The sequence below is a fragment of the Nipponia nippon genome, unplaced genomic scaffold, assembly GCF_047370975.1.
Source record: "Nipponia nippon isolate SJK-2023a ecotype South Korea unplaced genomic scaffold, ASM4737097v1 scaffold_2, whole genome shotgun sequence".
Lineage (NCBI taxonomy): Eukaryota > Metazoa > Chordata > Aves > Pelecaniformes > Threskiornithidae > Nipponia > Nipponia nippon.
The window spans coordinates 67,412,343-67,440,214 of NW_028262336.1; the positions used below are offsets into that span (position 1 = coordinate 67,412,343).

The window sequence follows — 27,872 nt, forward strand, 5'->3', positions numbered from 1 at the left end:
TGAAGCACTGTGTGTGGTTGGTCAAAAAAACATGCTGACGTAACTATAAACACTTTTGGGCCAGAGCTAGCAGCTCTGCTGTGTCCCATGTGGCTGAGAGTGGTTTGGTGAGAATACCAGCTTGCTCAGCATAAGTTTAGTCTTCCCTGCATGGCCATTGTCAGGGTATGCACATAGCTTATGTATTTCATAGTGCTGCTACTCATTTAGAACTAGATGACTGAACTTTCAGCAGCCACCTCAATCCCCAAAATTCTCGTATGTCTTCATTATTATTTCATTTATTATGATTCCACACACCAATGCAGAAACACTTAATAAGGAGAAAGGGCGAATCTTTGCCTGTGACCACCTCTAGTTCCTCCGAGACTGGCATGGGATGAACCTCAATGGAAGAGGCCCATTGCCAGCAAGAAAGGAATGACATATCAAATACATTTCTTTCAAGGACCCTTCCTTGAATTCAGGTCTGCCCAATGACCTTCCTGGGGCTTAGCCTAAAACCTGGATTTCCTGCTCCCTGAAACCTTTGCCTGGGAAAGGAGCTTCATCTCAATTTATTGAGTGTGTGCCGGTGTTGAGTGAGTGCTATCTTTAAGTGATTTGCAGAATGTTGTAGGTATTCCTGCCTGCATTCCCAAGGCGCAGTGCATGGGCCAGCTGTGGCATAGAGACCTTCTGTGTGCAGCCCACAGCAGGATGTGTAGGATATGTCACACCACATATACTGAACAAAAGGTGTTGACTCACAGATGGATTTTGTTGTGCATCCCTCAGTCTGATGCCCCACACATTAAGTTGCCTTTTCTGAAGAAGAGTTTGGGAACCCAGTTTTGCAGACAGGATGTTTCTCAATGACATGAACCCACAAGGCTATTCATTTAAGAGGAGACACTCAACATTTATTTCTTCTGGGTGGTTGTTTCTCATCAGAAGCCAAATGCTGCACGAAGCTCAGCATTTGAATCTCTGTTGAGACATTTGGGTGCTGGCATCCCTAGAAGTTTGACATAAAAGACTACACAGACCTTTTTAAACACATCTCTGTGAGGATGTGAATAGTTCAGTTAGAGGCTTGAAGAAACAGCAGAGGACACTTACAGGCAGAGACAGCAACGATGTGAGTTTTGTTTTGTTTTATAGGTTTCCAAGGTCAGCCTGGCTCGCCTGGTCTGCCAGGGACTCCGGGAACCCCTGGCCTGGATGGTTTGCCAGGTGTACCAGGTTTACAAGGTCAAAAAGTAGGTGTCAGCTGCTGATACTGTTATCTGTGACTGCCCATGTTAACAGGAATGTGTGCAAAGATCCTGCTCTTTAAAAAAAAAAAAAAAAGTTGGCCAAAATGTCCTTCATCTTATGTTTCCCACCATGCACACAAAGGAACAGAGTTGATGAATGCTTGACATTAACACTAAAGGGCTTACGCTTTCCCCTGAAGTCATGTATAGTCCTCTGCCTCTGAGTGATTTAAATACAGTCAGTGAATCGATTCTTGGTTTTGATGTGTTGATTCCCAATCTGTTGTGTTTCTTTGGCTAGGGCGAACCTGGTGTAGGTCTCCCTGGCCCTAAGGGATTGCCAGGCCCCCCAGGCCCAGCTGGCATCCCTGGAGAAAAGGGAAATCCAGGACTGCCTGGCTTACGTGGCGAGCAAGGCTTTCCGGGCATAGCTGGACAGCAAGGACTGAGAGGTAACGTTGCCAGAAAAATACAGCTCTGTATTTCTATTTCTTTTTTAAAGTCACTCCCCCATACGTGCAGCAAAAAGTCTATTCACCGCTGAGATATCCTACTGATATTTCAGGGTATTGCCCTTTTTCCTTCCCCTCATTTTCTCCTACCAACCACCAGTAGCAAATGCTAGCAGCAAAGAGCAGCCCTTCCTCCGAGCCCAGGCAGGAGGTATTAGAGGCTGAAATGAGGTCTTGTTGGCCAAGTGCTTCCAAAGCGTCTTGTCTAGCATCTTCAGCAAACAAGATTTCAAATAGCATTGGAGGATGCTCGGTCTATGTCTCTGTCTCCCCGCAGGTGACCCCGGCCTCCCAGGACTGCAAGGCTTGCAGGGCCCTCCCGGTGCGCCGGGGCTGGGCCCGCAGGGATCGCCAGGACCTGCCGGGCAGCCGGGACCCCAGGGACCGCCAGGTGAGAGGAAGATGCTCCCATGACAGTGCTTAGGAGCAAACTTTTGACATAAATGGATATTGGCGTTGGTAAAAGCGTTGCTCGTGAACTGTTTTGTGGTGTGAGGTTGGTGAGGGTGCACAGGGGAGCATGTTGGCGGTTCTCCTCCGCCTGGTCCAAAACACAAGGTGAGGCCTCCTGAGAAAACGCCTGCCATTTTTTTTGGTCTCCTCAGGTCATCAGTGGGTAATATATATAGGATCAAAGCCTCACTTAGAAAATGAGGACTATTTCTGCTGTCTGGCTTTGAGTCTTCATTCTTCGTGCCAAGTAATTTCTGAACCACAGGTGGACATTATCAAATATGATATTAATGATGTTCCCCGTGCTCTGTTAAGGACTAATCCTGTATTTTCTGTTTTTCCTAGGATTTCCTGGAATAAAAGGAGAAAGGGGCTTCCCTGGTATCCCAGGTCTAGATATGCCAGGACCAAAAGGGGATAAAGGTAGCCAGGGCCAGCCCGGAGTACCAGGGTCTGTGGGGTTACCCGGCCTGCCAGGTCCACAGGGGTCCGTTGGACTGAAAGGATCGGCAGGTACACATCTTTTCCCTTGGAAACAAGCATCTTTGACAACTGTTTTGTTAAGTTGTGGTAGCATGCCCTTTCGCTCGTTTAGGAATTGATCCGTCAAAGAGCCCAAGCCTGGGAAGACACACGGGCTGACATCAGTAAAACAGCTCTGTGCACGTGTTACTGAACTGCTACTCAAGTCCTTTGGTGGATCAAATCCAGCAACTTGCAGGAACTAGCCTTTAGCCTGTAATAATGAAAGGGGATTATTCTGCACAGTTTCAGTGACAGAATGTGGTTTTAATAATGCCTTTGTTAATGACAGCATTGTTTACTGTGATAGGAAGCTTTAAGAATCTGTCAAAAACCCATTATAAACTGTGTTTTATTCTGGTTTTCATAACAGTATTTTTGCTGTTGTTTGCTCTATCAGGCTCTTTTAGGTTAATCATCTTCTTTGTCCCATTTTACCTTAAGTAGTGCAATTCCTAATATGATAGGGAGTAAATAATTGTTTCTTGTATTTCTTTACATGGCTTGCTTTATTTCTGTTATTCACTCTTTCACTTCGGTTTCAGGACCCAAAGGAGAAATGGGAGTTATGGGAACTCCTGGATTGCCAGGAATTCCTGGACCAGTTGGAGATCGAGGGTTGCCTGGTGAAAAAGGTAAGAGAAAGATTTTCTCAAAACCAAAATTGTAAAATCCACCTTTTTCCCAGCAGAAGACAAGTCTGGAAGTAACCAAATATAGGGAGTATGCTTGGCCTAAGGAATGTTTTATGTCAAGTAACTTTCCTGTGAGTTAGAAATAGTGTAATTTAGAAAGCCATGTCCTAGGAGCAGTCATGGATTTGGGCACCGAGCCAGGGTTTTTGATCCATTCTTCAACAATGTAAGGGTTTGCTAGGTGCAAGGATGATATAGATATTACTCCAAGAAAAATATTGTGTTTGAAATTATAAAAAGCCAGCAGGAAGGTCTTAATTAAATCCTTCAAATAATGCCCTGTATTACTGTGAAACTCCTATCCTTATTGTTTTGAGAGTCTAAAATAAATGGCTGTGACACGGGAAAAATATGTCAACTTTTTTGACAGAGCTATTGTGAAGTCTTGGTATAAAAAAACTTCATATGAGATAAATGAGATGTTCCAGAGCATGGTATTCAATGCTCAAAATTTGAATAAATGGCTAATTTCATTTGTTGTTGTCTACGAAATGTTTTTGCAAAGTTTTATATGCCCTTGTAATATTCTGTGCCGTCCCTTTATAGGTAGCCAAGGTTTCAAAGGTGTAGTTGGACCACAGGGTGATCCTGGTGTCAAAGGAGATAAAGGTGAAGCTGGTCTCCCAGGCAAACCTGGAACGATGGACAACATGGACATGGTTAGTCTCAAAGGCCAAAAGGGAGATCAAGGAGAAAAAGGTAACTTTAGTCTCTAACTGTGGATAAGAGTAATTAATACTCATATATGGTTAAGCAGCAATGCTTTGAGTTCAGTTGTATCTTAGTTTTAGGCAACAGTTTTTAAAGTAAGATTAAAGAATTTCACACACCAAATGCAGATATTTTTCCAGTATCGTTCAACTCCATAGAAACAAAGATTAATCACAGACAGAAAGGGTTTTGGTTGGATGGAAGAGGTTCAGTTTGCCCTTACAGAATCTATTTTACCTCTTTTACCAGAGTCTCTCAAAAGAAAAGAAACTTTAAAAGTAGAAACTAGAGCTTTCCAGAAGAGAAAAGCTGTCTTTCATGTCAAACATGTAGTGGAAACACTGTTGTGGCTATGAAGACCAGCTGATACTGTAAGAAAAAGTAGGCAGCCTGTTTTGGCACACATGTTTCTTTGTGACCTGAGGAAATTTCAGGCAAGACACGTGTATGCCACTGATACCAAAAGATCAACTTATGTCAGTTTAGAAACATCTGGAAATATGCCGGAGAAAGGCAATCAGCTTTCTATTTAGAAACTTAATGGTGGTAGAGATATTAGGTTTTTTAGACAATGCGTTCTTAGATTTTTATTTTTACTGCTGCATGAAAATTTAGTTAAGATCATTTTCTCTCCTCTTTCACTTTTCAAAGAAAAAATAGTATATATTTTATGTATTTTTATTATTTGTCCTTTTTTATTATGATTTACTTTTTGTTAAAAAATCCCATAAGAATTTTTAATTAAATGAAAACTCTTTAAGTTAAAATAGAAGTGTAGGGCTTAGAAGGGAGCTATGGAGATCACGTAGTCTTCCATTTCCTTCAACCAAATCCTTCAGCCTTTCATTGTATATCATGTTTCCTGAAATAATTATCATTCGTGTAACCCTTTCTGACTTCTCCCCAATTTGGCTGCATCCTTGTTAGAGTGCACTTTGCTGAAACAAGTGAAGTACTTCAACTCAGGCCCTGCTAGAATGAGATTTCCCTTTCTTGAAACAACAGCCGGCTCTGTTTGTGATTAGCTATAATACTTAGTCCTTTACTTCTGGACTGCTGCCTATGCAATCGTTTTTCATTTTGTATGCATGCTTTTGACTTCTCCTTACCATTTATGGGGTGTATTACACTTTATGCATTTCATGATGTTGATTTTCAACCTTTACTCCAACTCTTCAAAATCCTTTTGCAGTCTAATCCTGTCCTCTTTTCAAGCCTTTCCGGTCTAGTGTCTCCTGTACATTTCAGCAATGTATTCTTTGTTGGGCCCAGGACAGAGCACTTGAGACTTCTTTCCAGTTTGGCAGTGAATCACCAATAATACTATGTTATATTTGAACTGTGGGAACAGGAGAGTTTCCCAGTCTAGGTACCTCTTATCTCCATGTCCTGACTACTTCTCAGAATGAGACCTGGGCACGTGTGTCCCGGTTGGGTCTCAGAGAAACCTAGGCATGTGGATAGGCAGTGCCTCTCAGCTTGGACAGCCAGGGACTGCAAGGGAGGGCAGAAGCACGTGTGGAGTTCATCTGCCTCTCAGCTGAGATGCAGCTTCTGAGAGCACTTTTGTATTTGATGAGGCTCCCAGCCTATAAAGATTTCATCTAGATTAAATTTTCTCATTTGTTTCTGATCTTGATATATACAGTGGTATGAAAATCCTTAAAACAAATCCACACAGGTTGTTTTTCATTATTTTCTTATCTACTATTGGCCTGTAGGTTGACTGATTGATAATTAGTTTTATTTCCTTTCCAGAAATCCAAATTAGGCGCACTGGTTACATGCATATAAAGAAGCCTTTGCTGAGAAATTCAAATGGTTAATTTCTTTGGTTTCTAACTTCTTCATCTCTCCGGCACTAATAATGCACGCTTGCAAACTTGTATGCTCTACCTTTTCCTGACCACACACAGTCTACAGATTGGCCTGGCTCACACAGCCTGGAAGGGTAGGTTCCAAACAGACCCCAGCCTGCAAATTTCTGCTGTTATTCTGCCCATCTCATTCTCTTCAACCCAAAGATACTTAGTACCAGCAGAGAAAAATAACCTAGTTATACTCCATAACTTTGCTGATCTGTTAGCTGCCTTCGTCTCTCTAGGCATGAATATCACAGTAATGTTTTAAAAAAATTGTAAAACACAAACTGTGCAGAAAAGACACAGTATTTTTATGGAAGATTGTCAGTGATGTTTAATGAAAAAATTTGGTTTTGAACATCTTGGGATGTTTTTAATAAAATCTGCTTACTTAAAAACATTCAGTGAGCTATCTTCGGTAACCTGTTGTCCTGCACCTATATGCAACACTAACAGAAAGGGTTATGACCAAAAGCTTGGGCCTTAAAGCTGGAGAAGAGGCACTCCACAGAATAAGAGTTAGAGCCTTCTGGAATGATGAAGATGCTTTAACATTAGATAGAACTGAGGAAACAGCAAATTTCTGGCTGTGAACTGGTTGTTCACATGTACTTTTTTAGACAGCAGAACAGTCAAATCAATCATTTCTGTTAACACCTGATATTGTCTGGCACTTCTGAAGTAACTCATTAACTCAAACACATGTTCGTTTGCAATTTCTTTTAAAGATATAACTTGCCTTGTAATTTGCACAGACACCTGTAAAATTGTAATAGTTTGCAGCCTTTCCTCAGCACTGGTTTAGTGACTGGAGAGTTGTGTTTTACTCAAGCGTGACTCTACTGTACAATGTATGAAGCTTGAATTCAGCCATTTCCTTGTTCAGCAGAGAGAAACAACAGTGATCAAAAATTAACTAGAAGGATTATTATATGGCATTGCAGGAAATTTTGATAGAACTCATCTCATTATGTTTGTTTTCTTGGTGTCCAGGGGACCATGGAGCAACAGGAGAAAAAGGGTTACGTGGGGAATATGGAGAACCAGGAATTCCAGGGAAGGATGGTGAACCTGGTACTCCAGGACATCCAGGTATGTCTGAAGCTAGCAACAGAGAGACTGTTCATCAGGTATTTGAAACCACGTTAACTAATGGGACTCTTTTAATTTCTCTGCTGCCCATAGGACCAAAAGGTGATCAGGGCCCCCCAGGGTACCCAGGGGATCCAGGAATTCCAGGACAAAAAGGATCGGTTGGTGAAATGGGATTGCCAGGTACTGATTGCTGGAAATTTATTATTATTGTTTTCCTCAAGTTAATGTAGAACATTATGAGAGACCTGTATGGAATATTTGTTGGCATACATCTGCTAAACGGTTGCACTATTTGCAGTGTCTGAACTTCAGGCTTTTGGGATGTTACTTTCTCAATCCTATTATGATATACAAATAATGGAATGGTGTCCTGAGCTTCTACGTGCGAATCCTTTAGCTGCATATGTAGGATTTGTGTATTTGTTGCAGGCAAGCAGTTTTTCAAATGATACCTGTTTGCCTGTCTGTCTCTGTCTCTGCTAGTGTGTGAACTGCATTAAGCTTCTTGTGTATTTTCTCCCTTCTAAAAAGTTTGGTGAGTTGCCATGCACTGCATGTTAATTACAAACTGTAGTGGTCTGGGAGGAGTCTTGTTATGGAGGGGATTGGTAAAGAATAGAATGAAGAACCTATATCTCAACACAGAAACTTTGTCTCCATTCAGATGGCCTTGTGCCTAGCTCATTTAGGAAATCAAAGGTCAAAGACTGAAATGGTAAAGGGGGACAGAAAAATTTGCTACAGCAGAGTCCCATTGTCACCGTGGTCCTGTTAGAAATTATTCAAATCAACATAACTTTTATTCAAATCATATTTTTAGCAGGAGCTCTGTTTTGCTCTGAATCCAAGATTACGACCTCTTATGAGGAGAGCTTATCTTCCCATAAAAAGTCCCATTTAGAGAGTAAATCTCAAAAGTTAATTTACTAGCTATTTTAGTGAGTTACATTGCTTTTCTAGCTCTGAGTAGCTAAGGCAACACTGAAAAATCATTGTCAAAACTGCTAGGGTACCTCTAGTTCTGATACACCCATTTTTCCTTTTCTCTTACTAGGAACACCTGGAGAAAAGGGTCTGCCGGGAGTACCAGGTTCACCAGGCACACCAGGGTTCCCTGGGCAAAAAGGTGAAAAAGGAGACAAAGGAGCACCAGGTTTTCCAGGAATTGGCTTTCCAGGGTCTCCTGGTGAGAAGGTATTTACACACCTAAGGATTTAATTGTCCACCTCTACCAAGTACCTCATTTGAAAAGATGCCTTTGGCCTTTAAGCTATTTCTTTATGTTTTCTATTATTCTCATTTAAATACCTGATGAGAAACTTGAAAAGTGTGCATATGCGCAGGTTTAGATGCATTCTATTTGATGGGACCATTATCTCCAGGGTTCTTATTTATTCTTTCTCTTCAGAATAGGCTAATTTACAGTGCTAGAAATGTGGGGGAGGGGAAGAACTTTTAAAAATACTAAGTAAATAAAGTGAAAAGGGCTTCTTAGAGCAAATAATCACACTGAAATAGTGTTTCTGTATTTTTACAGAGATATTGGGAAGCGGAAAAAATCTATAAAATGCTCTGATACTATTGAAGAGAGAACTGTATTAATACTGTCTCTAAAGTTAATTTAATCTCTATAGTATTCTAATAGGATTCTCATTTGTTTCACATTCCTTTTTCTACCTATACAATGACAGTAATCATGAATTTATAAGTAAAAATTGTAAAAATAAAACTTACTAATCTGGTAGCAAACTTGCTGAAGACTTAAAAAAAGATTTTTTTTGAAGATGATTAAGTGTAATAAGTAAGCTGAGAGGCTAATTTGGAAAAGACTTTGTAAAAACTGTCAGAAAAATGCATAGAAAACTACTCATTTTCATATGTAGGTATTAAGCAATTGCTAGAAAAGTCAATAATTCTGATAGTGGAATTTAATGCCAAATTTAATCCTAAATTACTTTGTTTCTAAATGGAAAAAGAATGAAATTCTTTGTAAGTCTGACGGATAAGAGTGGTGACATCTACCATTGCAAACAGAAAGAACTGTTTCAGAGTTAATGTGTGGATTTTATAATGTGTGCTGCTTCTTCTAGGGAGAACCAGGAAGAACGGGTAGTCCAGGTTTATCTGGAGAGAAGGGTGAAAAGGGTAGTGCAGGAATTCCTGGAATGCCGGGTGCCCCAGGTCCCAAAGGATCCCCTGGCATGGCAGGATTTCCAGGCAAGTGTTTATGCTTTAATAAAACAGAAATTGCAGTGAAAAATTAATGTGAAACTTAGACCAAATATCCTGCATGTAAACCCATGTCTTCTTCCTTTCTTTAGGGAGCCCTGGCCCCCATGGAGAAAAGGGTGAAAAAGGACTTCCTGGCTTAAGTGGCATTCCAGGTTTAAAAGGAGAACCAGGTAGAAAAGAAATATGAAACATCAAATGCTACTTAAAGTATTGTTCCCCTCCAGGCAGTGGCTGAAACAAATACTGTGGCATTCTACATTTGTTTTGGCTCAGATATTTCCTGGTACATTTGTTCATTTCATAAGCAAAAACAGACAGTGCTGTTTCCCAGGTAAATCTGAGTCAGTGCAGTGTGGGGCTAATACTTCTTTTGCACTGTTCGTGGAAGAGATTTAACCACTTTCCACAAGACTGGTTGTTGCTATAGCCGTTAGTTCTGTTGATTCTGAGTTAATTTAAAAACAATAAAGTTGATCCGTGGGCCCAAACCTGAATCACCACATTAGCGTCATTGCACAAATGTTAAAGAGGAAATAGAGTAGGGAGGAGAGTGAGTCCTTGGAGCCTTCTGTTCTTGGCTTACTGGCTGCAGGACACATCATCTCATTGGACAATGGGCTGTGCTGTTCATAGGTCTTTGCTGGAGTTCCTGCAGTCTAAACTCACTGAGATTCATGATAATTAGCTATGTCAAAATCTGTAATACTTGAGCCCAGTCTCACATTGATTTAATTCAGAAGTAACCTCAAAGAAAAGTCACACTGAAGTCATCGTGCAGTATCTGTTTGGTCTCTGTGGGAGAAAAACAGTAAGTTAAGCTTTTCTTTAGAGGAAAAAAAGGTGTAAAAAAAAAAGTCTGATGATTCATAGGTGAAATGAAAATGGCAACGATTTTTCAGGTGAACCTGGCGTTCCGGGTCCTGCTGGTTCCATTGGACAGAAGGGTGAACCAGGTTACGATGGGATTCCAGGTGCAGCTGGTACAAAGGGTGAACAAGGTATTGTGACTGTCACATTAAGTTTATGGGGTATGAAAATGCACAGAGACAGGCTACACAAGAGTAGCTGGTAGAGGGGTGTGCTGGGTTTGAGGTGTTTTGGATGGAACCTTAGAAAATAAAGTTAGTATGGTGTCTTGCAAACTACTGACTATCATCCATCATTGCAAAGCTAATCATTTAGATGAGCAACTGTGTTTAAATAGTGTAATCTTGGCAGAATTTCTTTCATAAAAGCTGGCAATACTTTAAAGAGTTGGTGTGTTTTAGAATTAATTTCAGTCTGCAACTTAGCTGTGAAATAACGGAGCAGGCTTGCCTTTTCTTAGGGTAGGGTTTTCTGTCATACAGGACCCATTGTGCTAGATACAATACCAGTACATAACAAAGACAGTCTCTGCCCTGAAGAACTTTTGCATAAAACATTTATTTAGATTTTATATCTGCTTAATAGGGTTTTTTTCATTACAGGTTAAATTTAAGTACTGCCATCTTCTGATTTTTTACTGCCTCTATATTACAGGTCTTCCAGGTAGAGGACTTCCAGGATTTCCTGGTGCAAAGGGAGATAAAGGTAAAACACTTCTTGAAACAAGCAAGAAAACTCCCTCCCAACATCCTGTAAACGTAATTCTGTAATTCAGACATACTTTCTACTTCATTCTTTTACATGCTATACCTTTTCAGAGCAGGCAGAAACTCTGAGAGGCTCAAATACTAATTTCTGTTACAGTGGCAGCATCTTGGACATGAGTTAGATATGCCCTAAAATAGGTAATTATTCATAGTGTGGAATTTACTGCAAGCTGTGCTGTGATGAGGTAATATAAATAACTTCCGTATTTGTGTGCTGTGCTTTTGACTCCCAAGTATTTCTGTTTTCCTACTAATTTTGCAAGAATCAAAGTCTGGTGAGGCTCTGTGCACCAGACAGCTAAAGATAGTAGTTTCATGGCCAGGATACCGCAGTAATTTTTTTTACCTGAGTCTGTTGTGCAGCCCAGATGCAATTTTATTCATTGCTAAAATAGTTATTCTCTATAGCTCAGCAGAGCATGTCTAAGCTTTGCACAGGAGCATGGTGCAGAGATGCACAAGACAGCAGACACCTGATGAGATCTTACTGAAAATTGTTATTACCTGGACTCAGGACTTACCAGCTTGGGTACAGGCACATAGCTATCACAATTTCAAGACCACTTGTGGTCTTCGCAAAGTGTGTCACTACTGTGTCATGAGAACGGCTTGATTGGCTTGAGTCAGTGCTTGTTCAAGGTGTCTGTAATGCACCATGCTCCATTTTATAAAATAAGTATATCCTAGACACTAAACTGCAATATATGCAGTAGTGAAGAAATATCAAACTGCTGCTGATAAAGAAAATTGTGCAGAATTAAAGGATTTTCAATTTTAAACATCCAGAAAACAAAAAAATTCAACTAGTCCATCTATGAAATTAACATGACATGGCAGATTTTGAAGAACTTATATAGCTTGAAATATCAATGCCCTGCCTCACTCATTCATTCTATATAAATACAGGAAATTTGTGTCGACAATCAAAAGTGATAAACCAGAATTTTAGAATATCTTTTATTTACCATCTCAGAGTAATTAACAGTCACTAATTGCTAATCTCTAACATCCTCATGTTAGAGAACTTATTTTAATAAGCAAGTTTTCTAATGATAGCTCAGTAAGGCATGTAGAATGATAGATTATGAGAGCACTTTTCTCACCTTACCCATCTCCCTCATTTTGTCAGCAGAGCTCATTTAAAAGTATCTGGGGTTAGAGTAAATAGATATCCAACTGACATAATTTGTGTTCCAAATGTATCGTAGTTCCAAAAAAAGAAATCCAGGATTTAAAGACCCTGTTGTGTTTAGGCAAAGAGCCAGGGATAATGTTCTTTATACATTTTCTCTCTCTTATTGTTGTACTTATACCAGCTAATCTATATTCTTGTTGCTCAATCATGATCTAAAATTTGACTGAATTGCAAATGTTAACTGTTTGTACAAGCCTGAAAGTAAGTACTAAGTGTCTAAATCTAGATCTTAGTAAAAAAAAAAAATTCCTTTTTTTCTCCAGGAGGAAGTCCTTTTGTGCTTAGTCAAGCAAAACATCCATTACTCAGCTATGACAATTGTAATGGACTAAGGGTTTGGGGGCTTTATATTCCTTGTGGAAGGACTGATAGAGAGATGCTGAATGGTCATCTATTTTTAGAGTGAATTAAAATAGCCCAGTGATCGGTTTAGCTAAGAAAAGATATGTCAGTCAAACTACTCTTTTCTTCATACTTTATGTCATAATGTGGAGAATAATACAGTTTTCCTAAAGTTTTGTATTTTTGTACAAATGTGTAAAGGCAAGGCCAGTATTTTCTTAAGGAATAAAGCTTACAGTGAATGGATAATAAGGCAGAAGGTTTCAGTGATTGTGATCCTTTCTCTAATCGTGTTCTGGGGGTTGTTTCAAATCTTAGGTGCGAAAGGTGATGTGGGTTTTCCAGGATCCCCAGGAAGCCCGGGGATCCCAGGCCTGAAAGGAGAACCAGGATATGCTGGCCCACCAGGCCCTAAGGGCAGCCAAGGTCTTCCTGGACTACCGGGAAGTGCAATTGAGGGCCCTAAAGGAGACAGAGGACCCCAAGGCCAACCTGGCCTTCCAGGTAATTCTTTATCTTTAGTATTAATGTACTGCTGTTAATCAAAGCTCACCTAATTAATTAATAATATAATCAATATTGCATATCCTTGTTTATCCTCTTCTCACAGATCAGAGAAAAGCTCCCCTTCATAGGCAGTTTGGCATTATGTCCTAGAGCAGGCTGATTTTATGTCCCCAGGCAGTTGGTTTTGTCCAGAACTCTTTCTGACATTGAGAAGTTTGCCTCCCATTTCCGTGTTTCCCTCTGGACTTTATTTACTGTTTCAAGGCAGCCATGGATGTATGTTCCTATGTTCTGGAGTGTTAATGTGTTTAAAAATGGCCCAGCATGGCCTTACCTTGGCAGTGGCCCTGTGCTAGAGGAGAAGGAGGAGAGTAGAGCAGAGCTGCAATATGTCTCTAGCATGTTCATACCTGAGAACATACCATCTGTTTGTTCTGCACATATAGAAAACTCTCCACTATTTTCCATCAGCCACAGGCTAATAAATGATAGATGATAGATGTCCAGTCAGATGTCCAGTCTCCTCAGATGGGGAGTCATGGGGACCTCCCTGCAATAGATTCTCCTACTTATTTTCTTGAAATGTTGTTATGATAATTACTTTGGTTCCACCCGTCTGTAGATTGAGCCAGCTCGTCCTCCATCAGGTACTGCTCTGAACAAATTTTTCCACTAAATATTCTCTTCTTCTGGTTTGTAGGTTTACCAGGTCCAACAGGGCCACCAGGACCCCCAGGTCTGAAAGGCGCCAAAGGAGAGCAGGGGAGCAGTGGCTGGCCTGGGACTCCTGGGGGTCCGGGAGTCAAAGGTGATCCAGGTTTCCAGGGACTGCCAGTAAGTTACTTTCGGTACACTCCAGATTTGCTGAAAGCTTGTTCTTGTAATTAATGGATATATTAATCATAGATGTTTCTTGTTCAAAATCATGATACTTTATGCTCAAAGTGCCTTTGGACTCACTGCTGATGATGGAAAGTCAGTTTGAAAACATTTCAATTCTCTCCTTTTAAAGGTTGCCTACCAGTGAGCCCCAGTGAGCTAATGGACTTATTAGAAATTTATAGATAGTGAGTGGTAACACACAACACCCAGAATATAATTTACAGTGTATTAACAGTACAGGACGGCAGCAGCACATCCATAAATCCTGCAAATGCATTATTAGTTAATTTTAAAGGTTGCATATTTCACTATAAATTGCCTTCTGAAAATACCTGAACTGTTTGGTTTTGTTATGAAACCTTTCAAATAAAGTGCACTTTCAGTACTGTCAGTGATGAAATATAGCTGCTTATTTAGAAATACAAACAGGCAATGCTATTAATACATTGTTGTCATATATTATTCATTTTCTCTGTTCTAAAACAGTCCCTTTTCTCTATATTAGGAAGAATGAAGTAGAATAGGACAGTCACTCAGAATGGTTGGTCTTCTGTACTCTTTCTGTCAGTGTCTGCTGCCTTTTTTCACACTGAAAACTATGCTCTATATTTTAACTTTTCTTTCCCTCTTTCCTACTAAGAAAATAACAATAATAATAACATTTATGGAAGAAGGAATAAGAAAGTAGATAGGTATGACTCAACAATTCCTAGTGTACAAAAGGAAGGAAGACTTGGGAATAAGGTCCTGATGTGAAAAGCAGGATACTGATAGCGGACCTAAAAGGTCCACATTGTTCTTGGTAATGCAAAGATCTACTGCATCCTTTTCTGCATCTAGGAATCACTTCACAGAGACATAAGGATTTGCTTCAGTGTTCTGACACTAGATCTGGGCTATGCCTTTTTGTCTTTGAGACCAGAACACTAGATCTGGGCTATGCCTTTTTATCTTTGAGACCAGACCATACTGTACCATACCGTACCATACCATACCATACCATACCATACCATACCATACCATACCATACCATACCATACCATACCATACCATACCAGCTTTGAAGGTAGTAAATTTAAAAATAACATTCCACTATATTTTCCCTATTTTACGAATTTGCAGTACTTCTGCAGAGAGATAAATTTGTATACCCCAGGAAATCCTGAAGCTTTTCACAGGTTGATATTCCAGTCCAAGATGGTTTGTTTATCAAGAATGGGAAATATCAAAGGATTTTGATTCCATGCCTTCAGTCAGAAGAAAATGTTTTACTATCCTTGAGCCACAATGCATAGTATTGGGTTATTAACTCAGTGTGAAATGCTCCAGTGAGCATTATTTCAATATTAAACTTCCTCTGGTGATACATACTAAGATGGGTTTCTGATGTCTTCATCCTCCCCAGTGTGACAGGCTCCTACCCTGATTACAGCTCAATTACTCATACAGGTCTCCACGTGCATGGTAACATATATCAGAAAGGAGATTTTGTTACATGGGTGACACAGCCTGTCCAAAAATAGTATCCAAAAAAAGTGAATGCGGAGATCAGACCGTGAAATACAAATCCCATGGGTTTTTTCTGTGCATTTTAATGTTGAAATGAGAAAAGAAACATTTTCATCATTTTCACAAACTGAAATAGTTTTGTTTGGAACAGATCCAAAACAAAATGTTGTTTGCCAAGCTATATCTGATGGGAAAAAAAAAGTTTAAGAAACTGCATACTGTTGTGGAAAAAGTATTTTGATGGAAAGCTTCCAATAAACTCCTCTTACAAATAATTCCGTTTTATAATTATAACCTAAAAAAAAAGTTATTAAAAAAACCTCTTTTGATGAGATTGTCTGACTGATGACTGTCTTCTGAATGAATGTTAGTCCTCCTGTTTTGTGCTACAGAAGTTCACATGTTATGATACAAAGAGAGGGCCATTTCTTTAAACAATCCTGCATATTGTGACTATGTGAAACCAGGGAACCTTACTTCATTAATGCCTCTCTTACCACTCCGAGGGGAGCACCTCTTTGGTTTAACTTTGGAATTCTCACTGTTGACATCCATTTTTGACCTAGTCATCTCTTGTCCCATTATAGTCAGTGGAAAGAATTAGATATTTGTAGGGAGCCATTCTCACCTTAATATAAACATGTAGCTTACATCAAGTGAAAAATCACTCCTGTGTGTGTCTATTCTATTGCTCTCCAAATATGGTGAGATGAATCCTACCGTTGGTATTATTTTTCACTGAGTACTCAGTTCACATCTCCAATCTCTGATCCCCAAGTTACTTAGCAAAGGGATTTTGTTTCTTTCCTCCCTGTTCCACATTTTATTATGTAGAGGACTATCACTGCCATATTGCTTCAGGCAGGGAGAAACTCTAAACTATACTTACAAGCTCTTTGCAGATGATCTGCACCAGACATAAGGAGAAAAGGAAATTGGCAGTCATTTAAATGGTTATTTACAGTGTCTTTTGAAATATGGGCTTGGTTTTCCTTGAAGTGAGGCTACAATGAACTTGTTACCATTAATTTCAGGGGAGCAGTTTATAGTAGTGAAGGCAGAAGGAGGAATTCGCATTGTGTTTGAAGTGTTTTGAGTCCTTGAGTATTTTATCCCTGTTGAAAAGTAAATATCTTCAGAGGATTATAAATTGTTGAGCGCATTTAATTTCATTCCACATGTGAATGTAGAAGTTTTCAAGTCTGCTGTGATCTAGAATTACTCCATTTAATTATCTAACTAGCAACTGCCTGCTGGGGCTGCACTGAAATTAGTATTTGCTGAGATTCGTGCTTACTGATGTTTTTCATAACAGTATGGTCTATGGTTGAGAACCTTTTTATTAGCTATACTGTTAGTGAGACCTTATTCTAATCTAGTGTCTTTGTAAGGTAAAAAATAGTTTAGTAAGAACAAGGTATCACGCTTGTTCCTGTAAGAGAAGCTTCTCATCATGGTAGAGAATAACCATTCCTTAAACTCAATGGCTTTTCTCTTATATTAAATTTTTTTCATAGGTTTCCAAAAGTACACAACCTATTTGAGAGTCATAGTATAATAAGTGTAGGATAACTATTCTTCACATTTTCTTTTGTACAGGGTAGTCCTGGTTTACCAGGAGATATTGGTCAAAAGGGTGATCTGGGACCTCCAGGAGTTCCAGGTGTTCCAGGTGAGAAGAAAATTTACCATATTCCTAAAAAGTATGCAAAGATACCTCTTTCATATCCTCAAAGATGCTCAAAGAATGTTGACTCTGTTACAAATTATTGAAACAAGACATTGAAAGCTGCATCAAAAAGCATACAAGAACATTGAGTTTTTTCTCAAGGTTTTTCGCCTTTTGCCTGTTTTCTTGCTTTGCCAATTTTAAGTGTGCACTTGCTTTAAAAGGTAGATGTAAAATCAATTGTTTAGACATTACCAGTCAAGAATCTTCAAGATTTTCTTGAGAATTGGAGAGGCAAATGTTACAGCTATATTAGAGGAAATATGGGCTGAGTATGTCTCCATTGTTTACTATATTGCTGCTACTGTCACCATCATATACATGAAAACACCACATATATAAAAAATGTAGTTATTAATAGAAAAAAATTAATTCTTATAATTTAGAGAACGATACTCTTAATTAAAGTAAGAGAAGTTTGTTTTCAGTCATCATTTCTTTGGTGACTTAGTGCTGTTGCTTGTATCTTGTTCTTGCAAACAGTTAAAAAGTACTTGTGCAAACAAAGTCATGGCCCTTAGATGATCATGGGGTCATACATGGTTGTTCTGCACATATCCTTCCAAATCAAGAAATTATTTGAATTTTCATGTAAATATTCCTTTTGACTTCAGGTCCAAAAGGATCTCCTGGCTTCCCAGGCCTTAAGGGTGAGCGAGGTGACCAAGGTCTTCCTGGATCTAAAGGTATAATATAAAGACTTGCTTTTTTTCCCAGATGATGTTGTTAAAATGGTTATTTGTGACTAATCAATGGATATCTCCCTCCCCCTTTTATTTAGTGTAAAAAGGTAGAATATGAAACCAGATATCATGGTGTCAGCATCTGAATGGCCAGGTTAGATTTAAGTATTGTGTAGAAACTGAATGTATTTATCTCCTGCTCTGAAAAATCAATACTGAGGTTTTGTCATGAGTAGAATCTTTAAATGTTATCCTGGAACCACAGAATTGTGGAATGGTTTGGGTTGGAAGGGACCTTTAGAGATCATTTAGTCCAACCCCTCCTGCCATGGGCAGAGACATCTTTCACTAGATCAGGTTGCTCAAAGTCCCACCCAACCTGACTTTGAACATTTCCAATGACGGGGCATCCACAACTTCTCTGGGCAACCTGTTCCAGTGTCTCACCACCCTCATTGTAAAAAAAATTCTTCCTTAAGTCCAATCTAAATCTACCCTCTTTCTGTTTAAAATCATTGCCCTTTCTCCTGTTACTCCAGACCTCGGTAAAAAGTCTCTCTCCATCTTTCTTACAAGCCCCTTTTATATATTGAAATGCTGCAATAAGGTCTCCCCAGAGCCTTCTCTTCTCCAGGCTGAACAACCCCAACTCAGCCTTTCCTCATAGGAGAGGTGTTCCAGCCCTCTGATCGTTTTCATGGCTTCCCTCTGGACCTGCTCTAACAGGTCCATGTCTGTCTTGTACTGGGGACCCCGGAGCTGGACACAGTACTCCAGATGGGGTCTCATGAGAGCAGAGCAGAGGGGGAGAATCACCTTCCTCCACCTGCTGGCCACGCTTCTTTTCATGTAGCCCAGAATACAACTGGCTTTCTGGGCTGTGAGCACACATTGCCAGCTCATATCCAATTTTTCATCTACCTGTATCCCCAAGTCCTTCTTTAGAGGGCTGCTCTCAATTCATTCGTTCCCCAGTCTGTACTGATATTGGGGATTGCCCCGACCCACATGCAGGACCTTGCACTTGGCCTTGTTGAACTTCATGAGGTTCACATTGGCCCACTTTTCAAGCATGTCAGAGTCCCTCTGGATGGCATCCCTTCCCTCTAGCGTATTGACTACACCACTCAGCTTGGTGCCATCCGCAAACTTGCTGAGGGAACTCCATGCAACCTAAGGTCTGGACAGCTGTTTCAGTCCTTGGGAGGTCTGTTTGGGTGGAGACATCAGCATAGGTAGGCTGTGGTGCTCCCGTTTGGGTTTCAGCCACAGCCTTGCAGTTGCAGTAGTGGACACCATTTTCTTTCAGCAAGTCAGTCTCCTTACAGTTCTTAGAAAAAGGGTCCACTTAAAAAATGGTAATTCTTTTGAAAGATGTCATCCTCCTAATTCTAATTCCCTGGAGACCTCAAGCTTCTGGGTAGGCTTGCACAGCCATCAGTTAGTTGGCATGACCATCGGGGCTGCAGCCTAAACCTGCTGGTGAGCAGAGCAGGCAGCAGCCCGATAACTGGCAATGTGCAGCTCTTCTGAGCAGACTGCCATGCAAAGTGGCAGTGCCACCCCCAATAGATGCCGCTCCCTGTTTGCACGCCGTCGTTGCAGTGCTTCTGGTCAGAGCCACATCTGTGGGCCTGCTCTGTCCTGTCTGGTGGGAGATGGGAATGTAGGAGGTAGCAATGTGGTTTTCAGCAGCAGCATGTGCAGCTGCTTAGGTGCTGCCAGAGGCTTGTCAGTGGCAGAGGCCCAGCCCAGGCTGTGTCCCCCATTGTGCCTTGAACCCCGTTGTCTTCTACCTTCAGTCAGCTTCGGGTTTGGCTTCTTAGCAGGTATGACCCTACTCAATGCACATATAAAGATTTGAACACATTGATATCTTGTAGCTCTAGGCTCTGTCTATTCTCTGACTACATAAATGGCAATACAAGGTAACACTGTTTTCTCACTTTTTTATTGTGCAATACTAAATACGTGCTGATTTCCTCTGTTAACTTTGGCAGGTTTACAAGGCCCACCAGGCCCGCCAGGTGTTTTTCAGCTTGTTAAAGGGGATCCTGGCTTACCTGGCCCTGTAGGACCAGTTGGTCTCAAAGGATTCCCGGGACTTCCAGGTCCCAAAGGACAGCAAGGTAAGAGTTTCTAACTTGCCAGTAGAAATACATTTTAAGTCATGTAAAAATAGACCAATGGTAGGATAGACACGACAAGATTTTTGATACAATATTATCCAACTTTTTATAAGCCACTTAAATTGTGTCAGTGATAAGGAAGAGAGTCCTTCTTTTTGAAGCTCAGCCAAAAGAGTCCCAGAAACAGATGCCTTCCTAGTGATATTTTTATAGGCTCTCACTCTGCAGTCATCACATCGATATCTGAGATCAGCAGTAAGCAGAATGACTTGCAACACACTGCTCATCCTTTCCCCAGAATGTATTTGTTATGGTATCTTCTGTCTTTAGTGTTGAATCCAGACTTAATTACCGTGTGTCTCTGGAAGAAGACAAGCATGAGGAAAAACACCTTGATCTTGGAGTGGAAAGTGCTTCCTGAGGAAGCTTGTTCCATAGTCCTAGATTTCATCTCTGAGTCCAGACATTGCAATTTTTATAAAGAAAAGGTGAACTGCAAAAATTAAGCACTGTAGGGAATAAGAGAATGGAGCAAAGGGTAATACAAATGAAATGATGGCACAAGGACACATGTCCTTCAGAATGACAGGACATGGAGAGTGGGAACTCAGAGGTGTTCTTAAGCTATTAAGTTTCTAAGGGAAAGCTTTGTTCCTGATTGTTTTATGAGAAGATGATAGGGAATTATGGTGGAATATAATCAATATCCTCTTTCTTAATATAATAGATATGGAAGTTTGCTCTTGAAGGTAGGGTTACAGCTCTGCAACTGCTGTCCATTAGGAAATAGCTATGAAATAATCTCAGTGATTGAACACAACATGACTTTGCTTCTATGGGGTCTGTTGCTGTTCTCTAGTAGTCAGTTCAGTACATGAACACAATATTGCTTTCAGGAAAAGGACAGCTGTGACTACCTAAAGCTTCTGATGTGCCACAGAAATGTTGGTGTCGTGCTGATGGTGTTAACTTCTTTTTCCCAAAGTCAGAGTTACTGAGTTTATGTAGGACTCAAAGCATCCCTAGAAATCAATAAAGGGAAGACATAATATATGTCTGAAAACCTGTTTGGGAAGAAGCTAAGAGAATACTTATTTTCTCACTGTTCATGACCCTACTTTTTTATGGTCTATTTTTGATTGAGTCATGTGATAAGCAGAGAGGGAAGAGATTGCTGCCCTTCTTTTTCATATTCCAGGCGAATACTAGCTATTTTAGAATCTCACCCTGTGCTTATTTCTCTATTCTTCTCTACTATAATTGCTTTGCCTGCAGTAAGCCAGATGTGTGCTCTAGATATTGAAATATACACACTGAATCTGCATGAGTCTAGTTTATGCTGAGGTATGCCTGTGCCATACTGTATTAAAAGCCAAAAAGTCAGAACTAACATGAAGTAATATCCAGTAATAACTATTCCTTGTTTTTCAACAGGGGTGACAGGACCTTCAGGTATACCTGGACCACCTGGTAGTCCAGGGTTTGATGGTAAACCTGGGCAAAAAGGAGAAGTTGGTCCTTATGGTCCCCCAGGTAAGCCCATAGAAAAATAACATAGGAGATGAAGTGTGAATCTATCTCATTTCACTGCTTTAGTTATGTAGGGAGAGTACTGCTGTCTGTAGAGATAAAAGGAGACTCTCTGTCTTGTAGGGCCCAGAGGATTCCCTGGTCCACCTGGCCCTGAAGGTTTGCCTGGGGCTATGGGCCCACCAGGTGCACCATCTGTTGCTCATGGCTTCCTTGTTACCAGACACAGTCAAACCACTGAAGAACCATCGTGTCCATTTGGAACAAGGCTGATTTACCATGGCTACTCCTTGCTTTATGTACAAGGCAATGAAAGAGCACATGGCCAAGATCTGGGTAAGTAGAGACCAAATTAGAATTCAATTAGAATTTATTAAAAACCGGGTGTTACTTTCATTTGTAGAACTCTATTTGTATTTGTAGAACAAACCTGTGTAATTATTTGTGGCTAGCTGGTGCTTTATTATGCCTTCTAGGTTGGTACAAACAATGGTTTGGTTTATAGTGGAAACAGTGTCAGTTTTAAGTAAGTCTTTATCAAAGCCTTTGACGTGGTTATCCATAGTATCTTTATAGTCAATTAGTGAGATATGGGCTGGCTAAGTAGATGATAAGGTGAGTGGAAAATTGGTGGGTCCGTCAGGCTCCGAGGGACGTGATTAGATGTACAGAGTCTGAGTGGTGGTTGTTGATTAGTGATGTCCCTCAGGAATTAGTACTGGGCCAATACTGTTTAATGAATTTATTAATGACGTGGGTGATGGGATAGAGTGCACTCTCAGCAAGTTTGTGAGTAATGCCAGATTGGGAGGAACGATTGATTCCCTAGTCGACACAGCTGCCATTCAGAGGGACCTGGCTGAGCTGGAGAGAAGGGCTGAGAAGAACCTCAAGAAGTTCAGTAAAGGCAAATGCAAAGGGGTGCACCCAGAATGAAATAACCTCGTGCAACAGAACAGACTAGGGACTGACTGCTATTTCCAGTAGCAGCAGTATAGACCTCTAGAAAGCTGCTTTGCAGAAAAGGACCTGGGAGTCCTGGTGAGCAACACGGAACATGAGTTAGCAGTGTGCCCTTGCAACAACTACCCCATTCCCCACTGCCCAACCTACTGGGCTCTATTGGCAAAAGTGCAACCAGCAGATGGAGGGAAGTGATTCTTACCCTCTGTTTGGCAGTTGTGAAACCACATCTGGTATATCGTGCCCAGACTTGGGCCTCCCAGAACAAGGAAGATGTTGATATACCACAGTGAATACAACAGCTAGCGACTAAGATGGCTAGTGGGATCTGGACAGTCTGATGGAACTGGGTTTGCTCTACCTTAACAGAAATTTAGGGGGAGACCTTCAATGCTGTCTACAGCTGTCTACAGGGAGGGTAGGGAAGATGGAGCCAAACTCTTCTCAGAGGGGTTCAGTGACAGAAGAAGCAATAGACACAAGTATGGGATATATTCCAGTGAAACATAAAGAAAAGCTTTTTTACCGTGCTGATGCTCAAACACTGGAATGGGACCCCAGAGAAATTGTTGAATCGCTGTCTTTGGAGATACTCAAAACTCAACTGGCTATGGACCCAAGCAATCTGATCTAACTGGCAGGGGGTTAGGATAGATGACCTCTAGAGGTCTATTCCAACCTAAGTTATTCCATAATTTTACAGGCAAGACTGGGCTACTCCTTGCCTTGTCCTGTTCCTTCCTTATGGAGCTAAGAGAAGTCACTTCCTCTGACAGAACTGGGCCCTCCAGACCAAGCATCATCTGCTTTTTAGCTGCTCCTGGAAATACTTGTTTGGCAGTTGGCAATGGTTTAACAAAAAAGAGTTAACTAGCAACCTTTCACTTAACATTTCAGGCACGGCAGGAAGCTGTCTTCGTAAATTTAGTACCATGCCTTTCTTATTCTGCAATATCAACAACGTATGTAACTTTGCATCAAGGAATGACTATTCCTACTGGCTGTCCACTCCTGAACCCATGCCAATGAGTATGGCTCCTATCACTGGTGATAATATCAGACCATTCATCAGCAGGTATGGTTTCAGTTCTGCTGTGTTTGTAAAATGAAGAAGCCTGTGAAAAGTGTGTATGGTACTTTATTTTTTTGGAAAAGGCTTTTAATATGCATATTGTTATTTCCTGCCTTTAAATTTAAAGTTTGAGTTCCTTTGATGAAATGTTTCAAAGTGTGCATGTTTTCAGTTTAGACTTGATCAAAAATAAATGCATTTTTGGGGAAACCCAAACAAATAGAGTAGTCTATTTTGAGTCTAATTGAAATGAAAAGATTTACTTTGAAATGATGTTTTGCAAAAGCTATAATGTACTTTGAAGGAGAAAAAGTTTTTAATTTACTCACAATTCTTGTCCAAAACAATTATTCTTTTCTTGAGTAGCCATAGCTAGAAGCTTTTAAGGGTTTAGTGTTCTTTTTTTGAAAATGGTAGCAATATTTGTTGTACAGTAGACTGCCAGGCTTCTTCCACTGTTTTGGACATACTGCTCGAATACAGCCATTATTGTCTGAATTAAAGGAAACAGTTGCAAAATCAATCATCTGGTTTTTAATAATTCCAGATTCTCAGCTAGCATAAAGTGTGGCACTTATATCAAACATAACTGTTCTGCATCAATCCAACGTGTTGAACTTCTGGTCCATTTTAAATTTTAAGGCCACTAGCAAAAACTGTCCTGGCATAATACGCCCAGTGCTGAAGGCAGAGGTGTGAGCAAGAGTGTGGTGAACCATACCACTGTCGTTAGATAAGAATCTGACGAGGGAATCTCCAAGTTGTAACTTAAATGATAATCATTAGATATAGGCATTACTATGATTCCTATCATGGCTTCTAATCTGTATCAGCCCTTGCTGATCCCTCTTCCTGCCATATAAAGTGAGTGGTGGTGGAGATTGCTGTTATTGTTTTCTCGGGTCTGTATATACCATTCAAGAGAAAGGATAATTCAAATCATCAGTGGGTTGTAGTCTTGACATCTTGGTATGTTCAAAAAACTATTTGGCTCTACTGCAAAACATTTGATATTTATTTTGCATAATAGAATCCATCTTGTGGCTGGCGTTGTACTCTGTACTTTGGTTTTGGTTTAGTGCCATAGAAACTGGTATGCCTTGAAAATGAGTGGGCAGATTGAGGGCAAGATTCTCAAGAGAGACTATAGGACTATAGTTTTTGTTGGTCTTACTTTTTGGTTGTTCATTGGATGTGAATGGAAGGGGTGTGACTTTCAGAAAAATTCAAATGACCAGCCTCTGAAATTCATGTTCCTTTTATGCCATCCCTGATCAAGCACCCAAAATAACCTTTAACAATCACTTTCGAAACTCTTGCTCAAGGAGGTACCCACCAACATTTTGCGTTATCTTATGCATATAGAGTAGCTTTTGCACCGTAAAAATGTATGCGTGTGTGTATATATATGTATATGTGTGCATGTGTGTGTATATGGGTTTTCTCCTTTTAACCATAGCAGAGAGTGAGGTAATTGTAATACACATTTTTTAAACCAGCAAGGAATCTGAGAAGACTATTCTTTCAATTTATTTTATTGGTTGAGGCTTTTAAACCAGCAGTTTTCCCTGTCCAAAAGTTGAAAAGGTGTAGAAGTGTCACTTGCTGCCTTGGGTCATGGGACTTCATTTCATGTAAGGCCTTCCACTGAAATACCAGAAATCTCTTGAAGCAAAGCAGAGCTCTAAGAATAGAGGCAGCTTTACATTCTTCTTTTAACTTACTCTTACATTGATGGGTTTCTTAAAATAACTGTCTTGCTTCTGCACTAAAGATGAAGGCAGTAGGTATGAAAGCAGTCTTCACAAGTCAGAAATAGAAGACTTTCATTCTGAATTCCTTTGCTTCTGTGCATTTTCCAGAATCCAACATAATCCATTTTGCACTTGATTCTTTTCACCGCTCTGATAATAGGAATCAGACTGTTTAGTTCTGAGTATCTGTTTTGAATCATTTTCATCATTGCTAACTGCAGTAGCCAGTTTAGGAGTTGTACAAGAAAAAATGGATTATATCTACCAAATTCCTTATTACCAGCTCCCATATTAAAATTTCGAGCCCAGCTCACATTTTTTATGATTCTCCTGTGAAGGCATGATTGGTCATTGGATTATTCAGTAACCTATTCAGTTCTGAGACACAATGAATTTCTCTAAAGTAAAAGAACTGGTGCTGCATAGCTTTCTGAAGAGTTGCTTTCAAGTTCATTGTTCAAGTTACTTTGCTAGAAGTCTCTTACTGGAGATAAAGACCACAAATGTAAATAAAAGCCACTTTCAAGGAAAACGCATGGGGAAGAGTCTGCATTAGATTAGATTAGCAGTGATTACCTTTGTAAGACATTATCCAGAGAGATGGCTTCCTTTCTGGAAGTCACTCAGGGCTATGTTTAGGATGATGAATTGTTGTTACTTGTCTCTGATCACAGTAGACCACTTTTAAGTGATACTTGCTGAGTTACAATGTTTGGCTATTTGCCTCTCATGTTCATGACATTGAGCACTTTTAGAAACTACAGTACAAATAGGACTAGAAAAAGACAAATACATTTAAATATTCAGGTAAGAGATCTCTTGTTCTTTCCTCATAGGAAGGCTAATAGGAATAAGACTTAATAGCTAAGCTGTCCCTAAGTAAATAAGAAAAAAAAAACAACCCAGAACCCATTGGTTGTTTTTCTAGATGAAACATTTTGATTTTCCTTTGTTTTTGAAGGTGACATTTTCTAATTAAAGATTCCTTAAAGAAAATAACTTCTGAAAAAATAAGAAGTATTAATCCTCAAGTGCATGTAGCTCATTCATGTCTTGGTCTTTCTAGATGCTCTGTGTGTGAAGCTCCTGCTATGGTAATAGCTGTTCACAGTCAAACAATTCAAATACCACCGTGTCCGGAAGGCTGGAGTTCACTTTGGATTGGTTACTCCTTTGTCATGGTAAGCACTCTGAGCTTAGACCTCTGCCCTTTCTGGTGACTTTAAAAAGATTCTGGCTAATTACTAAATGAGAATAATGCAATAGCAATTAGTTGTTCACTTTTGGGGAAATGCACACAGCTTGCTCTCTTGTTTGCAGCTCCAGCACAGGATCCAAGTGCTGAATAAATGAGGAAATAAGCATAATTTTCCATTGTCCTTCTACATCTATGTTGCAGCAGCTTCCTAGAGTGGTAGCATATCAGTGTCTGTTCTCTTCCCATTTTTTGATGCATAAACCTTCAGTTTTCAAATGGCATTTTTGACCTTTTGTCCAGTTTCTTCAGCTGTATCTATACTAGGAAAATAAATAGGGCCAAGGAGTGGCCTGGAAGAGCCACTCGATAGTCCTCCATACTGGTTAGTTGTTAGCATGCTTCCTGTCATGCTCGCAGCCTATATCAACAGCCACTCTGCCAGGTAAGGTCTGGGCATGGTCTGAGAAACAGAATGGATCCAGAGCTGTTAGCACTTGGCCGTGGCAGAGAGGCCACTGTGGTGTGGGGCAGGAATTGGGTTAAGCCCGTATGCCTTCTGGGCTGGAGAGCTGGCCCTGGCCTGTTGCTAGCATAGAGATGGCTTGGGTCCTACTGTCAGTCCTGAAGGATTTCTGTGCATACAGCTGCCCTCAAGTTGATGTTGCTCGTGTGTTGTGCTGCCATTAAGCGAGAGAACCCCGTTCCACCTTTGGAGCCCTTCAGCTCTATCTTCTTGCTCCTCCTTGAGCTGAGGGACAAAACAGTGGATGGACACAACAGAGGACAAGGAGATGCATGTGAAGAAATACTTGTGCAAGAAAGTTAATAGGTGTTGGAGCAGAAGAGGTAAAGAGTCCCTCTCTGACTGATGCTTTTGCATTTTTCTAGCACACCAGTGCTGGTGCGGAGGGCTCTGGCCAGGCCCTGGCGTCTCCTGGTTCCTGCCTAGAGGAGTTTCGCAGCGCTCCCTTCATTGAATGCCATGGCCGGGGCACCTGCAATTATTATGCAAATGCTTACAGCTTCTGGCTTGCCACTATAGAGAGGAATGAGATGTTCAAGTAAGTTCATGATTTATTTATCAGTATTTGAGGCTCAGTCAAGCCTTGTTGCTGAGTAAGAGAAGTATTGTTTGAATATAATACATGGTTCAAGTGCTGGCTGTGCCCCAGCCTGGTGAGTGTATGAGGTTAATGATTTTCATAACAAAAAGAAAAAAATTATAATAGCTTTTGGGGCAATTAATGAATGTGTCTTCCGTTAGTGTTTACAATGTGTCATTTGTACCTGATATTTCGCTTTTCAGAATAATCTAGCAATGTTTGCATTTCCACTATGTTTGATGGTATTCACTGAGTCGTAACTGGGATAGGCTGAGGTACTGAAATTAAGTTAGAATATAGCATTCCCCCTAGTGGATGTTAA

General features: G+C 40.3%; 1 protein-coding gene across 1 annotated transcript in view; it reads left to right on the top strand.

Annotated features, from left to right (window-relative positions):
* COL4A1 (collagen type IV alpha 1 chain) overlaps positions 1–27,872 on the top strand; it is a 131,039-nt gene that overhangs the window by 98,789 nt on the left and 4,378 nt on the right. The window contains exons 29-51 of the mRNA XM_087758281.1: positions 1,144–1,241; positions 1,540–1,690; positions 2,028–2,141; positions 2,549–2,716; positions 3,271–3,360; positions 3,967–4,119; positions 6,987–7,085; positions 7,179–7,268; positions 8,143–8,282; positions 9,179–9,309; positions 9,414–9,490; positions 10,220–10,318; positions 10,842–10,892; positions 12,810–12,995; positions 13,699–13,832; positions 16,989–17,061; positions 17,733–17,804; positions 19,802–19,930; positions 21,365–21,463; positions 21,584–21,796; positions 23,321–23,498; positions 26,316–26,430; positions 27,336–27,508. Of these exons, the coding sequence (XP_087614407.1) occupies positions 1,144–1,241; positions 1,540–1,690; positions 2,028–2,141; positions 2,549–2,716; positions 3,271–3,360; positions 3,967–4,119; positions 6,987–7,085; positions 7,179–7,268; positions 8,143–8,282; positions 9,179–9,309; positions 9,414–9,490; positions 10,220–10,318; positions 10,842–10,892; positions 12,810–12,995; positions 13,699–13,832; positions 16,989–17,061; positions 17,733–17,804; positions 19,802–19,930; positions 21,365–21,463; positions 21,584–21,796; positions 23,321–23,498; positions 26,316–26,430; positions 27,336–27,508 (2,833 nt within the window). The remainder of the gene's footprint in view (positions 1–1,143; positions 1,242–1,539; positions 1,691–2,027; positions 2,142–2,548; positions 2,717–3,270; positions 3,361–3,966; positions 4,120–6,986; positions 7,086–7,178; positions 7,269–8,142; positions 8,283–9,178; positions 9,310–9,413; positions 9,491–10,219; positions 10,319–10,841; positions 10,893–12,809; positions 12,996–13,698; positions 13,833–16,988; positions 17,062–17,732; positions 17,805–19,801; positions 19,931–21,364; positions 21,464–21,583; positions 21,797–23,320; positions 23,499–26,315; positions 26,431–27,335; positions 27,509–27,872) is intronic.